The sequence below is a fragment of the Necator americanus genome, chromosome I (assembly GCF_031761385.1).
Source record: "Necator americanus strain Aroian chromosome I, whole genome shotgun sequence".
In the NCBI taxonomy this organism is placed as follows: Eukaryota; Metazoa; Nematoda; class Chromadorea; order Rhabditida; family Ancylostomatidae; genus Necator; species Necator americanus.
The window spans coordinates 33,369,160-33,386,531 of record NC_087371.1 but is presented as its reverse complement, the minus strand read 5'-3'; the positions used below and the strand labels follow the sequence as shown (position 1 = coordinate 33,386,531).

The 17,372-nt window shown below is 38.4% G+C and overlaps 3 protein-coding genes across 7 annotated transcripts; 2 read left to right on the top strand and 1 right to left on the bottom strand.

Moving 5' to 3' along the window:
- Window positions 1-3,173: 3,173 nt before the first annotated feature.
- Window positions 3,174-5,670, top strand: RB195_007653 (uncharacterized protein; the record flags this gene model as incomplete). Its single annotated transcript, XM_064181400.1, has 6 exons — window positions 3,174-3,176; window positions 3,243-3,337; window positions 4,998-5,126; window positions 5,193-5,282; window positions 5,409-5,502; window positions 5,572-5,670. The coding sequence occupies 6 exons, from the start codon at window positions 3,174-3,176 to the stop codon at window positions 5,668-5,670; spliced, it is 510 nt and encodes a 169-aa protein (XP_064038191.1).
- A 1,962-nt stretch (window positions 5,671-7,632) lies between these two features.
- On the bottom strand, window positions 7,633-17,156 carry RB195_007651 (uncharacterized protein; the record flags this gene model as incomplete). 5 transcript variants are annotated; one of them, XM_064181394.1, is made up of 14 exons in its annotated part: window positions 7,633-7,737; window positions 7,868-8,034; window positions 8,120-8,243; window positions 8,358-8,408; window positions 12,578-12,664; window positions 12,977-13,106; window positions 13,162-13,236; window positions 13,307-13,386; window positions 13,813-13,911; window positions 14,882-14,967; window positions 15,019-15,131; window positions 15,706-15,825; window positions 16,407-16,480; window positions 17,091-17,156. In XM_064181394.1, the coding sequence occupies 14 exons, from the start codon at window positions 17,154-17,156 to the stop codon at window positions 7,633-7,635; spliced, it is 1,377 nt and encodes a 458-aa protein (XP_064038185.1). The 5 variants fall into 5 exon arrangements, with proteins under 5 accessions (XP_064038185.1, XP_064038187.1, XP_064038190.1 ...); XM_064181397.1 differs by lacking the exons at window positions 15,706-15,825; window positions 16,407-16,480; window positions 17,091-17,156 and having other exon boundaries at window positions 15,019-15,130; XM_064181396.1 differs by lacking the exons at window positions 7,633-7,737; window positions 7,868-8,034; window positions 8,120-8,243; ... (2 more) ...; window positions 16,407-16,480; window positions 17,091-17,156 and having other exon boundaries at window positions 12,539-12,664; window positions 15,019-15,130.
- RB195_007652 (uncharacterized protein) lies at window positions 10,130-12,310 on the top strand (the record flags this gene model as incomplete). Its single annotated transcript, XM_064181399.1, has 6 exons — window positions 10,130-10,204; window positions 10,262-10,356; window positions 11,664-11,792; window positions 11,863-11,952; window positions 12,066-12,156; window positions 12,215-12,310. 6 exons carry the CDS (start codon window positions 10,130-10,132, stop codon window positions 12,308-12,310), a joined length of 576 nt encoding a protein of 191 aa, XP_064038189.1.
- Window positions 17,157-17,372: the final 216 nt, after the last annotated feature.

Sequence of the window (17,372 nt, the reverse complement as noted above, 5' to 3'; positions counted from 1 at the left end):
AAGGAAAGAAGATCCACAAGCTGGAACCATGCATGTGTGGAAGGTTCACCTCGTACAAAAAAGTCGTAATAGCATTAATCGTGTCTTGGAAACTATAATCAAACTAATTTTGGAGTCGATTTTACCGCTTGAGGACAGCGTAAGCTGCGCTTTTTTTTCTTTCTTTCTTTTTTTTTTTGATCACGTAGGACAGTGCGGTACACCGGAGACACTTGCACACTTTTTAGCGATTGTTTTTCATGGTTTCCTAATTTTTTTTAACGTTTTTAGTACTTAATGGGTTTATGACTGTTTATTATTATTTCTTTTCTCGAATATAGCTCGTATAAAACTTGAGTTAAATTTTCTGGCGTTAATCAATCCGCTTAGGACCCTCCACCACGTTCACTTCAATTCAGAGTCGTTTGAAGTTCAAGAACGTGCAACTGGCCCACACACTGACTTGTGGAGGCTAGCCGATGTGTCAAGTCAGTGTTTTTTTACTCCTAGACACGTCTGGTACCAATTTATCGACCCCGGAGAGATGACAAACTTATTCGTACCTCTGATCGATCGTACAGGAGACGGAACCCCTAACCGCTACACTACACTGCACTATAAAATAAAATGTAATATACTATAAAGTCGATTGGCACGATCTACGTAAAAAAGCGCACTGTCGCTAATGAGTTAAGGAGTGAAGACAAAATTACGACGTGTACATAAAAATCCGAACTCAATGTTACACTAAAACACGGGCGAACATTCCTATTCTTGAATGGAATGGAAGATGAAATGGTTACGATTGTGGATTATTATTGATTTGCTTTTATTGCCAAAATTTGTACTGGTATTTATTGTGGATTGTGAATTTCTTCACAACATATGTATGTAAACAATGCATCAGGCGGTTGACGAATTAAAGCAAATTAAACTTGAAATGATGAAAATACGCAAATAGCTTTAAATAAACCGCAAATACCGTTAGTTAAACCGCAAACAAATTCAGCTTTTATATTTTTTTTTGCTACCGATCCTCACGAGCAACGTTAACGTGCTTCAGCGCTTTCCCCTCCCATGAGCACTTTATCCTCTCTACTACCTCCTCAACCTGTAGAAATTGTTCGTACACTAAAAGGACCGCATATTACCAAGTCCTTACCACAAATACTGAAGAGTAATGAGGATCAGATCTATTGTATTGATCTGAAAATGAACAAAAAAATTGATTGGATCAGGATAAAAAAAAAAACATCAATAACTCAGTCTTGTAGAAAAGGAAATGCTCTTTCAAACAACGTGTTACAAACCGCCGAACTCTTTTTTCTGTGCTAAAGTTCAATTTAAAAAAAAGTCATTACTCATGCAATCAACCTAATAACTGAAACTATGTATCCAGCACGTCTAGATCCTGGAAGAACCCTTAGCACTGCCTAACTGTAGTTAGTATTGAGTGATTTTTAGGAAGAAATGATTAAGGGGCAAAAATAAACAAATAAACAATAAAGGGAAAAGGACAGCGTGGTTGACGCTGATCAGTCTTTTTGGATGTACCAGTGGATCCGACATCAGTTCACAATCTTCTGGGGTTCATAGACGCCTACACTGTCCTTATCAGACCTGTGAAAGTTACCCGACATACCACATCAGAGATTTAACCGTCCCTCACAAGACTGTTACCAAGTTATCGATCTTGGAGGGATGAAAGGCCTCGTTGGCTCAAAGCGATTGAACGATTGATCGGGCAGTCGTAGCGGATCTTCCTACATACCAAACTCACTTCCAAATAAAAAAAAAATATAAAAACAAAAGTAACCACATGTGAAAAAAGGAAAAAATAGCAAAATGATATAAACACAACCAGTAGCAAACCAGTTAAGTGAGTTTTCGCAAAGCAGTCTATGTTGTCAGGTGTTTTGAAAGCGTTTATTTATTTGTATCTTTATTAATTAATTAATTTATTCATTTATTTGCTTATTTATCCACATGCGACAACAATGTACCAAAAAAAGAAAAAGGAAAACACACTTCTCTTAGTCAGAACATGTTTAGAAGAAATTCGACGCCCAAAAAAATGTTTTCACACTTATTTAGAGGGTTCAAAGAAAAAAGTAAAAAAATCAGATTTTTAATTGTAAAGTGAATTCTAACAGCTACATGATACGAAAAAATCTAAAAAAAAAATAAAATCTCTGCCAAAAAGACTCAATTAAAGAGACCAATTATTTCAAAAGAAAAAAACTGTTTCAAAAAACTCAGAACGAGACACAAACGCGGCAAGAGGCTTATAAATCACTCTCCAGAAATATCATTGTTAGGAGTGTTAGAGCAACTTGTACTGTTCGAAGAGTACGCTTATATTTACTGGAGAAAGAAAAAAATATATAACCAGAACATTAAAAAAGAACGCATTGATACCAAGGTCAGATTCGGGTATGAAGGGCGGAAATTGATCGATTACCAATGGAGTGTTGATCACAGGCGCAGATCATCTCAAAAAGTAAATATTATTATTATTATTACTATTATTATTATAATTTTCTTATTATTCATGAAGTTCACACAATATACAGTGGGAGATTAGGTGAGAATTTTAAAGACTTGGACTTCTGTACACATCAAATTCGATAAGTTACGCTTACGAATGAGATTTCGAAAATTTTGAAATTTATTTAAATTTAAAATTTAAATAAAATAATTATAATTAAATGCAAAATGATGAGAATTTGATAATAAAATAATAACAATTTGAATTCAATTTTTTAGGAAGATGATTATAGTAGAACTTGGTTAAACTAATAGCATCAATTTACGACTGTAACCGTATCCGATACAGAAAAACGTAACGTAGCGCAACGGATTTGTACACTATCTACATACGTGTATCATTGTATTTCCTTCAATGGTTTTTCCAGGACTTGACATTTTCCAAAAAAAATCGAGAAACTGGGTAGAATGCTTGACTTCTAGGGGGAACACTGCACCACCGACTGCGCGTCTACAAATGGAAGAACAAAAATGAGCATAGAAAGCATATGTGAGATAATGATGTCATTTTTAGTATCGTATTTAAGTAACCGTTTTCTGGATAGGTTCATTCATCTGAGATGCAGCACTTGGTGTTAGTTCTGCTTCTGCTTTTCCCTAATATATCTAAACAAGTGCACCGAATTCCAAAGTCAAAACTTTTGGCTATGGTTGGTAATTATTTAATCAAATTATGACGAAGAAAAAAGATGTATATCGATTTATGAGATTTTTAGAGAACGATTCCCGCTTATTTACGCCATGGACATCGATATTATTTCGAAGTGGACAATATCGGCAGTAAACCAATATTTAAACCGATCGCTGTACAGTTAGTTTATCCGTCAAATGGCTGCCCATCTCTGTCTATGCCTCTCTCTGCCTCTCTAGTGATTTTACTTCTACAGAGATAGAAATTGGCAAGGATTAAGGAAAATTTCACTAGAACAAATCCTAAATAGACCTCAAAAAGTTCGCAGAACGAAATGATCAGCTTAAAGCAGCCATGAAAGCGAAAGTCTGCAGTACCAAGCAAAGTCTTCCAAGCAAAAGTCTCGTGTAAAGAGTTGATGAGTCAACGAAGAGATTCGTTATCCAAATGAAGCGATTAATACTGTAGTGTATACTGTAGGAGAGCGTGCACAAGCGAGAAAAGTGTATTTAATGACTAAGCCATGATTTAAAACATTTTTTGCCGATTCTCCGCCCTAACCTGCGGTAATAATATCGCTTCCATTAACCAGAATTCCGGATCAAATCCTTTAAAATTCTACTCTTCAACGATGGACACCAAAGGGTTGCCAGAGGCGCACGCATAACAACACCAACCTCCACACATTTTTAAAAAGAAATGAGTTAGGTTTTTGAATTATTATCAAAAATCTGATATGGTACAAGTAATAAGAGTAAATAAGCACAAGTATCACTATCACTACTGTATCTTCTTCTCGGTTCGCATCACACGGTCGAACTATGCGATAGGGCTGGTGGAATTGTTGACTATTTGCCTTTGCTGGCAACAACAGTAAATGAAAATGACGGATAAAAGATAAAGTGTCTCGCCTTAATCAATCCGCTTGGGATGCGCTCCCGTTCACTTCAATTCTGAATCGTTCGAAGTTCAAGAACGTGTAGCTGCCCTATACAATGACCTGCGGGGGCTACCCTACGGGTCAAGTCAGGGTTTTTACCCTCACAGACAACTATGGTACAAATTTATCGACTCCGGAGGAATGAAAGGCTTGGTGAGCACTAGGGCGGAATCGAACCTCCGATCAAACGTGCACGAAGCCGGACCTCTAACCACTACACTACATCCGCCCCGTAAATAAAAATAATAATAATAGTAAGAACAATCTTTTTGTTCATCGGCAATCTGATCTTTAAAGTTTTAAAGCAGCAGGTTTTTCCCTTCAGTTTCGGCGCTAAAAAGGAGTAAATAAGAAAGTAGACGCTTCATCTGCTTCATCAGATCCTTTCCACGAATATGACATTTTCTATCGGTGACTTGTGGACTATTGCTTCAGAGTAATTGGTACAACATATTTTATTCAAAGTATTTGCCAACGTTAGCTATGGCTCTTCTCCATCTTTCACCCAGCATACGAATTCAGCGTTGAAAAAATTCCCCTTCTTTGAGCCGATCTAAAAATCGAATTGAATTGAAGCAAAAAAAAGACCGATTCCTACAAATTGTGTTTTGTTGTCACAAAGGTTGACATGAACAAGGACACAAAAAAGTATGTTACTTACACTTCAGCGAAATGATATATGGCAATTTTTAGGGAGAAATTATGGCGCTTTAACATGAGTATAGTTACAGAATGGTCCGATGCAATCTAATGCTATTTACGACAATTTTTTTGTGAATCCCTCAAAGCTTATTTTACTTCCAAACCCCACTAACCTCTTAACGATAAAAAATAATGGAATTTTTCTGCTGTTGTTCAGAGATAACTGTTGTCGCATAGTTAGTTCGTTATTTATTTCAGTCTTCAAGGACGTGAACCTTTATTCGCCGAATTTAAGGAGAACAGTGACTGTGCGACATTTGCTCATATCGTCGGCGACATTCAGAAATGCAAATACGAATACTACTTGTTGCATTCCTCCTTTTCCTAGTCTGTAACCATAATTTTTGACATATTATTTTAAGCTAGATACAATACGATATGACAACTGTTCAGCTTTGAAAGGAAACCTTTCGAGGATGTGATTGAAAAGCGTAGTTGTGAATTATTCAAAATGGGTAACAATACGCCAATCTTAATTAAATAGTGAGTAAAGCTATTCGTTTTTGTAGCATCCTCATCGTTCTCAAACTTCTTCTTCGTCCTTATTTTTTTATTATTTGAAGAAAAAATCCGACTATAAATCTAAAAAAGAAAAGAAATTAATTACAGCGACGTTCTCAATCCATCGTCGGAAAAAATGATTGGCACATATTCAGTTACAAGAGATACGGCATATTTCATCAATACTGTTAAAAAAGAGAAAGTAAGACTTTACATAGAAAAATAGGTAGAATTGGAGAGCTTAACTATCTAAAAATATCAGTAATTTCAGGAAAAATATCCTACACTGAAGAGAAAGATTAAAAAAAAGGAAATGAGCGGTTCTAAATTCGAAGTATTCTGTGTTGGAACATTCAAAAATGTGTATTAATTCTCGGATGTTCATTTAATTCCTCAATTGTGGTTCCAATAAAGCAGTTCGGAAGCAATAAAATAAAAAAAATATGAGAATATTAAAGTGACTGTCAAGAGTAAAATAATATTTGGAATGATGTCGGCTAATTGGCTAGAAAAGTTTCACATGCTAGTTAAGTTATCCAAGCGAGTGGAAATTCCTCAAGGAAGAGAAGTTCAATACATCACAATCAACTGTTCGCCTCCACCCATGAGAAACCCTTGTATCAGAAATAGAACGGAATTTATGACACAACCTAATAGTTCGAAAGATCGCCATTCAAAAACTCGAACATTTCGAAAAGTAGAAAAAATTGACTCTTCGAGAAAAAAACGAATACAAAAACTTTCAAAAACATAGTCACTCGTACATTTCAGTATTGTTGTCCAATAAACTCGAAAACTAAATTGCAAAAGTGGCCTTCATGTTACGCGGTTGCGGATTCAAAGTCAAAGATCAGAAACCGGACATGTCTCGCTTCTTAGCTGGTGCAAAAGAATCACCACTCCATTGTCAGATTCTTTTCACCTAATTTTTCAGTGAAAAATTCCTACTTATTTTAGTTGAATGTTTTTTCTCTTTTCCTTCCACCATTTTAGCTTTAATATGCGTGAAAGCCTTTCCACGGTTAAAAATTTGGGGACTCAGGTAGAGGAAATTCCAAGAAATGTCAGGAATGAAGTCATAATGACCACATTGGATTCGATATCAATCTGCTTGATCGCAGTACTGCAACCACGAACGTAATAGGACTACACCTGAACCACACTTGAAAGTACAAAAGGGTGAAGTATCTGGTGCTAATCAATCCGAATGGGATCCGCCCACGCGCTCACTTCAATTCAGAATCATCAGAGGTTAACGAACGCGTGTCTAGCCTAGCACACTTTGACTTTAGGGGGCTAGCCGATGTGCCAAGTCAGTGTTTTTATCCACCCAGACAATCGTCTGGTACCAAATTATTGACCCCGAGGGGATAAAGGGCTTGCTGGGCACAAAGCCTGATTCGAACCTCCGATCGATCGCGCAGGCACGTCGGGACTTCTTTTCGACTGCGCTACACCCGCCTCGCATTTACACCGACATTGATACAATACGATAACATTGGTGTCAAGCGGGAGAAATCACTAAAACTCAACTCTTACAAGAAACAGAGAAAAAATAATGCTACTTGGTGCGTTTCAAATCAATCGGAGAGAGGATCAGCGTAACGCAGGAGATACACAGCTCCGGACATTTCATCCCAAGAAAGAAACGAGTCTAGTCTTTTTCTTGTGCGAGCTATCTTAGCTTCTTTTTCACAAGTGAATAAACTGTTCTATGCAAAGTTGATCATTTCTACACTCTATGCGGTAACCACATCTAGCATATCCAATAAAAAGGCTAGCATTACCATTCTCCGTGGATCATCTCAACACATGGTGGATAAAACGCAGCAGAGGAGACAATCTAATGAGAATGTTCGGGACTGCTCCTACACTTGATGATAGATTTTTTTGAAAGATTTTCCATCTTCAAAGAAAACACGGATAGAACACAAACAGACCCGTGGGGGTGAGAAAGGGGTAAGAATCTTTTAAAACATTGTAAACCTCGAAAGAAAACACAGATAGAACATAAACGGATCCATGAAGGGATAAGAATCAGCAAACACCAGATTTCATTCAGAGATCTTTTCACGAGTAGATTTAGCGCGGCCTCCTCAGCCCATAATAATACAAGAACAGAATAAACAAGTTCGTTCGTCACTTAAAAGTATTTATACACCATAAATTGAGTAGTTTAACATCATAACCTGAAGGAGATAATTTCTGCAGAAAGATATCTTCAAAATGGCAAACATGAAACTAGTAATTTCTTTCGAAAATCTCACAGGGATTTAAAAAAAAAAACAGGGATGAAGATCAAGATAAATACTTGGTCGTTTACTCAATGGAGTCAATTTGTTTCCTGAGATAACTGCTCCTCGTCTATGACTTCTGGAAGTGCGGATGCATCTCGAGGAATATTCCACAAGCGTGTACGAAGTGGATCAAGTAGAACCTAAGCAAAAATAGCAATCAAAAAATAATTAATTAAGTCTCTTTCTGTTATGATATTCATAACAGTAAAATTTGAAGGATTAGCTACGAGTTTCACATATAAATAGACATTAACAGTCGGAGCCGCCTACCGCAACCGCATTAGTAGTTGAATATGGTGTATCTGGTGCAAAATCGCGTAGATGACGCATTTGTATGTTCGCCAGCCAACCACGTATAACTGCCTTATGCTCATCGGTAAGTGTTCGAACAACTTCCTCTTCGACATCATCAACGACTTTTAATGCAATTGCACACTCTTAATTTAGAAGAAAAAAAGTAATAGAAGTACTGATCGTAGGTCCCACACTGAGATTCAGCCACTATTTAAAAAAAATACGTACCGAGTGGATTCAGCGGCGGCAATGGTCGTGCATGCCGAACAACTGCAGCGAAGAACGTACCCAGACGCTGCCAACTCACCGGCTGTTCCTTACCGTAACCACGACCCGTACGATAGTCTGTCACCTACAGTTCTATAGTCCTATTGTGAGTGACAGTAAATAAAGCAATTAAATAAAATCAAAATCGTGTATTCAGAGAGGAAAAGAAAATAAAGGAGAAGAGAAAAAGATAACTTACCTTGTATAGCGTCGGACTCTCAGCATCTTTAGGCTGAGTTTCTAGTGCTGCCTAAAATAAGTTTGCTAATACCATTTTGCTGTAGTAATACCAGTTCACATTCTAAGATCAGGAGACAGAATAACAACATATTGGCATAACCACGATGACTGTCTATACTCAGACGACTGCGATGTACATTCGATTGAGTCATGATAGAGGGAATAATGGAATATGACACAAGAAAGTAAAGTGCGTGCGTTGCGACCACTCGGACAGAAAAAAATCATCACCGATTATGTTTTGTTTTTGAAAATGAATAAAACTCATAAATGCATGGTTAAAACATAGTTTGGTTTCATCTATTCTAATTGAAAATTATTTTCAATGAAACTGGATGAATCCCAGTAGACTATTCAGAGGCGGATCAGATATTTTGTCGTTAATATTGCAAATAGAACATAGTTTCCAGAACTTTAAAGAGAAAGGTGACAACCGTCAGATAAAATAAATTCATACCTATTGTGTTACAAAATATATTTGGATCAAATACAAGGAAATGAATGCACAGCTTTCAATGTACAGACAATTGCCATTGAAAACAAACAAATATGAGTCACAATCAATGTTAGGGATAAAATAGTGAGCAAATGAACTTAGATAATAGCAGAAATGTAAAAGTAATGTCGTTAAAGGCATCACCCCACGAATCTGGTACGGATTTCAGGTGGAGTATTCTTATACGGGATAGTAGATTATGGAGAGGGGTGATTCCGTCCATTTCTTCCTAATTGCCGTTAAAAAAAGGTCCGGAAGATGCGGCGTGTGCACATGGCTGGCGCGCTCCAATCGAACTCCTTATGGAAAGTGCGCCAGAACGCCTGAAGCTGTATCTTCCGGGCCGTTTTTTTACGGCAATTAGGAAGAAATGGATGGAATCACCCTTCTCTCTATAATCTACGATCCCGTATGCGAATACTCTACCTGAAATCCGTACCACTTCAGATTCGTGGGGTGACGCCTTTAACAAAAATGAAAATGGACAACGGAAACATGAGAAGCTTTAATTAGACGATTCCAAATTTTGGTCTAGAGATAATCAAATCTGGAATTTTTTTAATCGAATGAGTCCCATCTAAAGAATTAAACTGCACGGAGGTGGTAGTTCCTTCTATCTACACTAGGGTCAAAACGGCATGAAGCCCGGTGTAGTTGCTTAAGCGGAAGCTCGATGCCGTGTGGAGGAGAACACGGCTAGAATCGAGGTGGGACCTTTGCGAATTGCAACATGAGTGGTGCTAGTAAAGGTCCTCCCTCAATCCTACACAATTGTTCCACGTATACAGCTCTCTTCAAGACATTCGATTCATTTTATAGGTTTACCTTCTCAAAATCAAAGCACCGCTTTCGTAAATTTTCCCATTTAACGACGTATCTGTAAAAAAAAAATAAGGTCACGATGTGTCTATTAATGTGCGATAGAGTATTGGTGTTCCTAACATTTTTAATTTGAAATTTTTGGAGGCGTTCGCTATTTAGTAATTTCTTCTTTGACTACAATATTATTCCGACGACAACTTCTGTTAAGCTACCGGAAATTTACTATAATCTGGTGGGTCTACTGCATAGTTTACTAGGTGCAAGAGCAGTAAAAAGAATACCTTCATGCTTGACTGCCTGTTTGTTTGTTCTACGGAAGCTCTATCAAGATACTGAGAGTTCGTGTATCATGTTTATCATTCCTCAAACAAAATCGAATCCACGGTAAAGTTCATTTAATTGAACCTCGTTGTATGAAAGTCTTCTTTTTACTGCTGTTGCACCTAGCAAACTGTGCAGTAGACCCACCAGATTATAGTAAATTTCCGGTAAGTTTACAGAAATTGTCGTCAGAACAAAATTAAAAGAATTGAAGTCAATTCCAGAGAATTACTCCTGCCAAATATCGCGAGGGTCATCGATACTACATTGACGTAGACAACGTCGGCAGTGACATCAAATATAAGCCAATAGCAATATAGTTAGTGAATTTAATCTGAAGTTTAATCTCATTCTGAAGAGTTAAGATTTTGAATAGATAGATTTTAAACATGGTTTGGTAGCTCCAAATCTTTGTCATCATTGTTAAGCGTATTGAGCCAGTATGTGAATGGTTGCGATCATGTAAAGCGTAAGAAGGCGGTAGAGACGTCACCATAAGTGCTAATGTACGGGTTGTGTAATAAAGGATAAAGGATGAAGTTTCTGGCGTTAATTAATCCGCTTCGGATGCGCCCTCACGTTCAATTCAGAATCGCTTGAGGTTTTACGAACGTGTAACTGGCCCGTACAATGACTTGCCGTGGCTAGCCGATGTGTCAAGTCAGTGTTTTTATCCTCCCAGACAGGCCTGGTACCATTTTATCGACCCCGGAGGGATGAAAGGCTTTGTGAGCACTAGGGCGGATTCGAACCACCAATCGATCGTGCAGGAAGCAGAACCTCTAACCGCTACACTACACACGCCCTCAGGGTTGTGTAGTAGAAAGCGGAATTAAATCTAATTCTTCAGCTATATATTTTATGCAAAATTACTTAATATCTAGAAGAATCAAGTAAAAAATGAGGATATTTATTAGAAAGAGTTCGCCTTCAACACACTTCCCTTGGATTTTAGCACTTTCAGTAATGAACGCGTCGAATCACTTGTCTCAGTAAAATAATGTCATTCGCCATGGTTTTGGTTGCTATGGAAATAACTAAATCCATTCTCAGAAAGATCTTCACAACACTCGGTCCTATATTAATCTTAAGGTGTTTGACGTAGAAGACATAAGTTTACCTTGAGGATAGTATGTATTAGTTTTTGTGTAACGAAAGCAGCGCTTTTCTGTCGAAAATAATTCCAAGCGTGAGGAGAATATTCTCAATTACGACAAGAACTACCACTGCATCCCACTAATTCTGGTACTAAAATAGTGATCTTCGCCTCAAATGGTAAACAATGCGATAATGGGACGCTTCTGATTCCATTCTGCTTCATATAGCTCGGACCAAAAAAAAATTACCACCTTCCCTTTTAGCACCAATACTGTTTTCACATTTTAGGTTGCCGCTGTACTTTCCCGTTGTTGGTGGTGACAACAAACACTGGTGATGACGGGTTCACCCTTAATAGGTGTTAATAGTAAACGGATCTATTTTTGCAATCGGCCCGCTCAAAATCAAAATCAATTTCCTGTACAAAAACTACAAGAAAATCTTTTTTCACATCTACCGTCAATACAATTTATTGCTTAAGTTGTGCCACTGAAATACTACAAAATCACTGCTAGAATTTTTCTTCAGCGTTCATGGAAAGGAAATAGTCTTTGGCGAATTTAATGAAGATAATCCATGTGCGACTTTTGCTAGTTACCACACAACCATACAAAAATGCCAACACAATTTTTTCTTGCTACATGCGGACTTCGACTAGTTAGTGAATATCAAACTTTAAAGAAAAACATAGTAGCAAAATTTATTTCGTATTTGATATATTTTCTAGTTTCGAAAGAAAACCGTTGTCAGCGGCACTTGACGACAAGACTTGCAACATCGTTGGATTCGAAGACAGTATCATTGTGCTCGCAAAATAGTGGGTACCTTTTTATACTCAAGATCCCTTTCAACTGTGAAAAGTAACACCAAAGTAACGAGAAAGACCTCTTAGTATACGCCAAAACATACAGACTGCCTGATTTACTTCAGTGATGTGATGGACCCAAATTCGCCGAAGGCTGTTGGAACTTATTCACGTAAAAGAGATGCCGTTTATTATGTGGATCACCTTGGCAATAAAGTAAGCGACCGATGCAATTAAAAAAAAAATAAAACCACTCTAGATTGAATTAATTTAGGTTTCCTTCAGACGGTGGTCGGTCAAAATTAAAAAGCTCCAAATCAGTCCCCTCAAATTCGATGTACTTTGTCGCGGATACTACACGTATTTTTAAATGCATAACATGTTTTTCTTGAAATTCCTGTAGCCAATCGTACATGATAAGGCGTCACACCTATAAACTATGTTGGTTAAAAAAAAGCAAACTTATATTTTCCAGAACTAACTAACAAGTAAGACTAAGTTATATCCATTCTCGGAACAAAACGGGGAGAATATGTCGCTGCAAAATAAGACAGAAACAGAGAATACCGCAGCCGACAGCGAAGTACAAGCAGAGTAATTACGCAGTTGAGTGCGATTCTTGCAGTAGAGAGCTCACCTCAATAGCTGCACGCACCGGATAGTCACTGTGCGACCGTATTTGTCGATTCACACGCTGTATAGCTGCTTCCCAATTGCTGACTTCCTTGAAAATTTTGACAACATCAAACTAAACATTAGCGGCAGCCATATCACAAAGTGGAGGGTTTGAGGTGTAGATTATGAGCATGGGCACGTTTACGCTAAATTTCCCCTAATTGTTCTCAAAAACGCCGCGGAAAACTTCAACGATCCTTTAAGGCACCGCGAACGCCAGTCGTAAAGAGAGAATTGAGCGCGGAAATGCTTTTGCTCGTAACCTTGAATTCCATATTATCCATGATAGATCCGAACATCGTAAATTTCATGATGCCCTCGCTGCCTTTAAATTACTTATTTCGGCTAATATCAAACTCACAGGAAGAATTACGTATTGAGGCACAGCGGTGACATCTCGATAACCAGTATTTACCCACTGTTCAACCTGCATCGCCAAGCGATCCTCTTTGTGCTCGGCATTTAACGCGCGTATCTCCTCCACCTTGGCCCTAAAATCCACAATCTCAGGAGCATCAAAGAAGCCAGTGGCAATAATCCACTTACATGACTTGATCTAAATTTCTTGTGGGGCAGAAATTTTCCTGTATCACCTCCAGAGCCTCCTCAGTGGTCCCGTATCTTAGAAGGGAAGACATTTATACTTTCATCGATTATTTACTAAATTTGTGGAAGAGCATAACAATCTCACGTCGTAATTCCATCGTATAGCGACTTCAATTCTGCGCTAGACCAATCTCCCTCATTGAAAATGCGGTTCTCACGTAGCCTCTAGAACCACATTACAATAACTCACTGATTAAGGATGAAGGATAAAGTCACTGGCGTATCAATCCACTTGGGATGCGCCAACGCGTTTTACTGGGATTCGTAATCGTTGAGGTTTTGGAACGCGTGTTGGCCTATGCAATGACTTGCGGGGGCCAGCCGATGATCAAGTCAGTGTTTTTATCCTCTCAGACAAGTCTTGTGCCAATTTATCGACCCCGGAGGGATGAAGGGCTTGGTGAGCACTGGAGTGAAATCGAACCCTCGACCGTGTGGCTACAACGGACCTCTAACCGACTGCGCCACACCCGCCCCTACTCACTGATTAAACAATTGTTAATTCAAAAAATCTCAAAACAAGCGAGAGAGCTGGACGGGGAAAAAAGGTGAAATGAACTAAGACATAAAAGTCATGAAAAACCCACCCACCCTTTCAATTGGACTCGGCTCAAATATTTCTCGGGCTGTTTGATAAACCGTTGTGCCCTCATCCACCACATCAACAATAATTTCGCTACTTCCATCTTCCTAAACATAAATGTGTAATTCTTCAAATATTCTGTATTCCATCCAATAAACACACAAAGAACAGTACTAGGATCTACAAAAATATATGATCACCGCAGACGTATGTCAGATCACGCACAAATAAAAAGGTGAAGTATTGTATTTAAAAAAAAGCATCAAAAAGGTGCTTCGGCAGCTGTTTCACGGAAACAACACCTCACTTTATCTATACATCTTTGAAACTCAGCGGCAGTCACAAAAAGTTTCCTTTAAAATATAAGAAAGCACCTAAGAAATTAACCTTGAAAACGAATAACTAATAACTTAGAAGTTCCAAAAAACTGATGAAAATATAGAATCTAAAGTAATCTGAAACCAGGGTCAAGCGTACTATGAGATTTTTCTAACATGAAAAGTTTGTCTTAAGCGAATGGGTTTGCGTAAAAGTGTCGTAAGAGGAGATGGGGATAGAGATAGAGAGCGAAAGGAAACGAGAGAAATGAGAAGGAAAAGAAGGGAAGAGAGGAGGACGAATGGGGCCTCTTTTTTTCTATAAATCTGCAGCTAACCAATCGACGGGACGCTCGCTTTAACTCTACTTTCGAACTTGGACCCTTACGACAAAGATTCGTAGTAAACAGTGAACATTCGGAAATCTAATCCTTTAACTGCGCAAACGATGCGCCAAAATGAATCAAGGTTTTTAGATCTCATTGTACAATTCCAACATAAATGCGTATTTATACCTCACTAATCATATTAGCGGTGGAAACAAATTTCTATACGCAATATTATGTCAATGAGCCCTTCGAAGCGCGCAGGAATGGAAGGATTGAGAGCTGAGCGATCAATTACTTCCTTAGCACCCTGGTGCCTAAGCTTAAAACCGTTTATTTCATCATCTTAATGATCTTAACTCTTATAAAAAGTGTTGAATGATTCCACAAGAGAAAAAAAAAGGAAAAAAAAATTTCTAAAGGCAGTAGCAAACCTCCTCCGGCTCCTCGTCGTATCCAGAAACAATTTCTCCGGGAGCGGGAACATACGTAGCAGGCTGTGCTTGGCTGCTACTCGGACCTTAGATTAGACAGTAAGTCACACTGAAAAGCATATATTAAGTCCACCCACCTAGTCCATCACGTGGCTCAGTCTTCACAATAATTGCAGGTTGCGGCTCTTTGGCCGGATCACCTTCAGCCACCACAATCTTTCTTGGTCGTCCTCTTTTACCTGCCACCATTCTGGAACCACTATAAAGCTAGCGACAATACAGAAAAACGATTCAAACGGCCATAAGAGCCGAGCTTACTCCGATGTATTAGGCAATGTTTGCTCCTGAATCTCAAAATATCGCTACATTTTCGTTGCTTAGCCGGAGCAAACACAATGATGAATACAATCGTTAGCAAATTTCAATTCATCACCAACAGTACATTACGAAAGTACGCATTCTACACCAAATAAAGGACAAAGGTGGGTAAAAATACATTTATTTAGGATATCGCAGAGTATTTTTATACATGATCCTAATTATAATGTTATTTTAAGCAAATAAAAACGAATAACAATAAGTGCAAATAGAAGCTTTAGAAAAAAAAACAATAGCTCACGAATCAACAATAAGAATAATTCGTTTTCTACATTTGCACCATACACATTAATATAATCGGGTCAAAACAACTCGAAGCTCAGTGCAGCTACGCAAGCAGGTGCGTTTGAAGCTGCGTGGTTACGAACGACTCGAACTGCAGAAATGAGCGAAACTGGCCCGGCTCCCATTCCGATCACAATCGTTGTCTTCATCCCGCCGCCTACGCAACTTCAGATCGTTTTGACCGAGCTCTATTCTTGTGTAGTGTCACAGGTGTAGCCAGTGCAGCTTGTACTAGACCAGGTTGGCGCGACACGCTTTGGATTGGAGTAGCGTAGTGAGAACTAGGATGATTTACTAAGCAGAAAAAGGACATTCATTGCGCAGACCCATGGCGGCCTCCCAGCTATGTAGTCGGGCCAAAACGCCATGAAGCACAGTGTAGTTGCGCACGCGATTGCGCACGAGGCGATGCTGTGAAGCATAGCGCTAAGGATCGAGTAAGGAACACTGCTACCACCGTTCATTGCTGCAGTTCGCGATGTTTCCACCTCAATTCCATTTGCTTTCTCCACCGCCTCGCTTCGAGCGCAACAGCTTACGCAAGTGCACCCTGCTCTACGTCGTTTTGACCCGACTATACACATTCGGTGTCGAGTATGTGTTCCATCATGTTTGTATTATTATTGTATTATTTGTTTGTATAGGTTTCAGTTCTTGGCAAAGAGATGTTCAACGGATATGACACTTTTCACTCAAAAGTAACTGTATGTTTCACTACTGCCTCTTGAATCTGACGAACGAACGATCTACACTATGCTGACTGCTACTTGTGCTGCATACATCTCAGATAACCAGAAAAAAGACGTCGACTTCATTGCAAACTGCGAAGTTAAGAAATCATATCAATTTAAAAAGATCTTACCTTTCAATAAGACGAATCTGCAATCCTGCACCGCTGGTAACCAGTGGACCAAAAAACCAGAAATGCCACACGACCTATAGACTCCATTGCAACTTTAGTCAGGATTCGGATTGTATTTGATGATACCCTTCGTGTTTAGCTTTGAATACAATACTGTAGCAAAACGTAAAGTGCACCTACTATGAAAACTAATGTTTACCGATACAGAGATGTAAAGAGATGAAAAATAATGCATTTAACGCAATTACAAGTAACAAAAAACATGTCTGGTATGTCTGTTTCTTATGGAATATCTTTGAGAAGAAAATTTACTAATAATGCAAATTATTAAAGTGATACTCTGAAAGTGACATTTTCGTTACCGTAGGTTTGAATAAAAAAAGAATAAGAGCAGGCATATTGACAACTTCATGTTCAGAGTGTACATACAGCAGGTGAAGTTTTCTGGTGGTCCCGTGGTTGCGCGTCCCACACTGTAGTATACAGGACAGAAACGTTTGCAAAAGTGCTCATATAACGTATAGTAAGTATAATAATGAAATTATACTGTATTCTGGAATAATTTCTTCCTTGAATGTTGGACTACAACTTATCTTTCGTAAATCTTACTTCAGAATTCTCACAAGTCCACAACCACGGAAGCTCGCTAACTAGCTAAAGATTAACTTGGTATGAAATACCAACCTGATGAGAAATCAGCTTACTTTGAAGATAACAATATAGAATTGGATTCACCGAGGTAGAAATCATGTCAGAGATGAATTCTAGTATTGATTTTAAAGAGATCACTGATAAAGTGGTTAGAATGGGCAGATAAAAACCCGGATCAAAGGGAAAATCCCAGGAACAATAGAAAGAAGAAATTCGAAAAACACTAGAAAAACAAAAAGGCTCATTTAATGAGCGAGCGTCTTATGATTATAACAAGGACAAATGTGGTCTAGCACGTCTAGCACCATTTCCGGC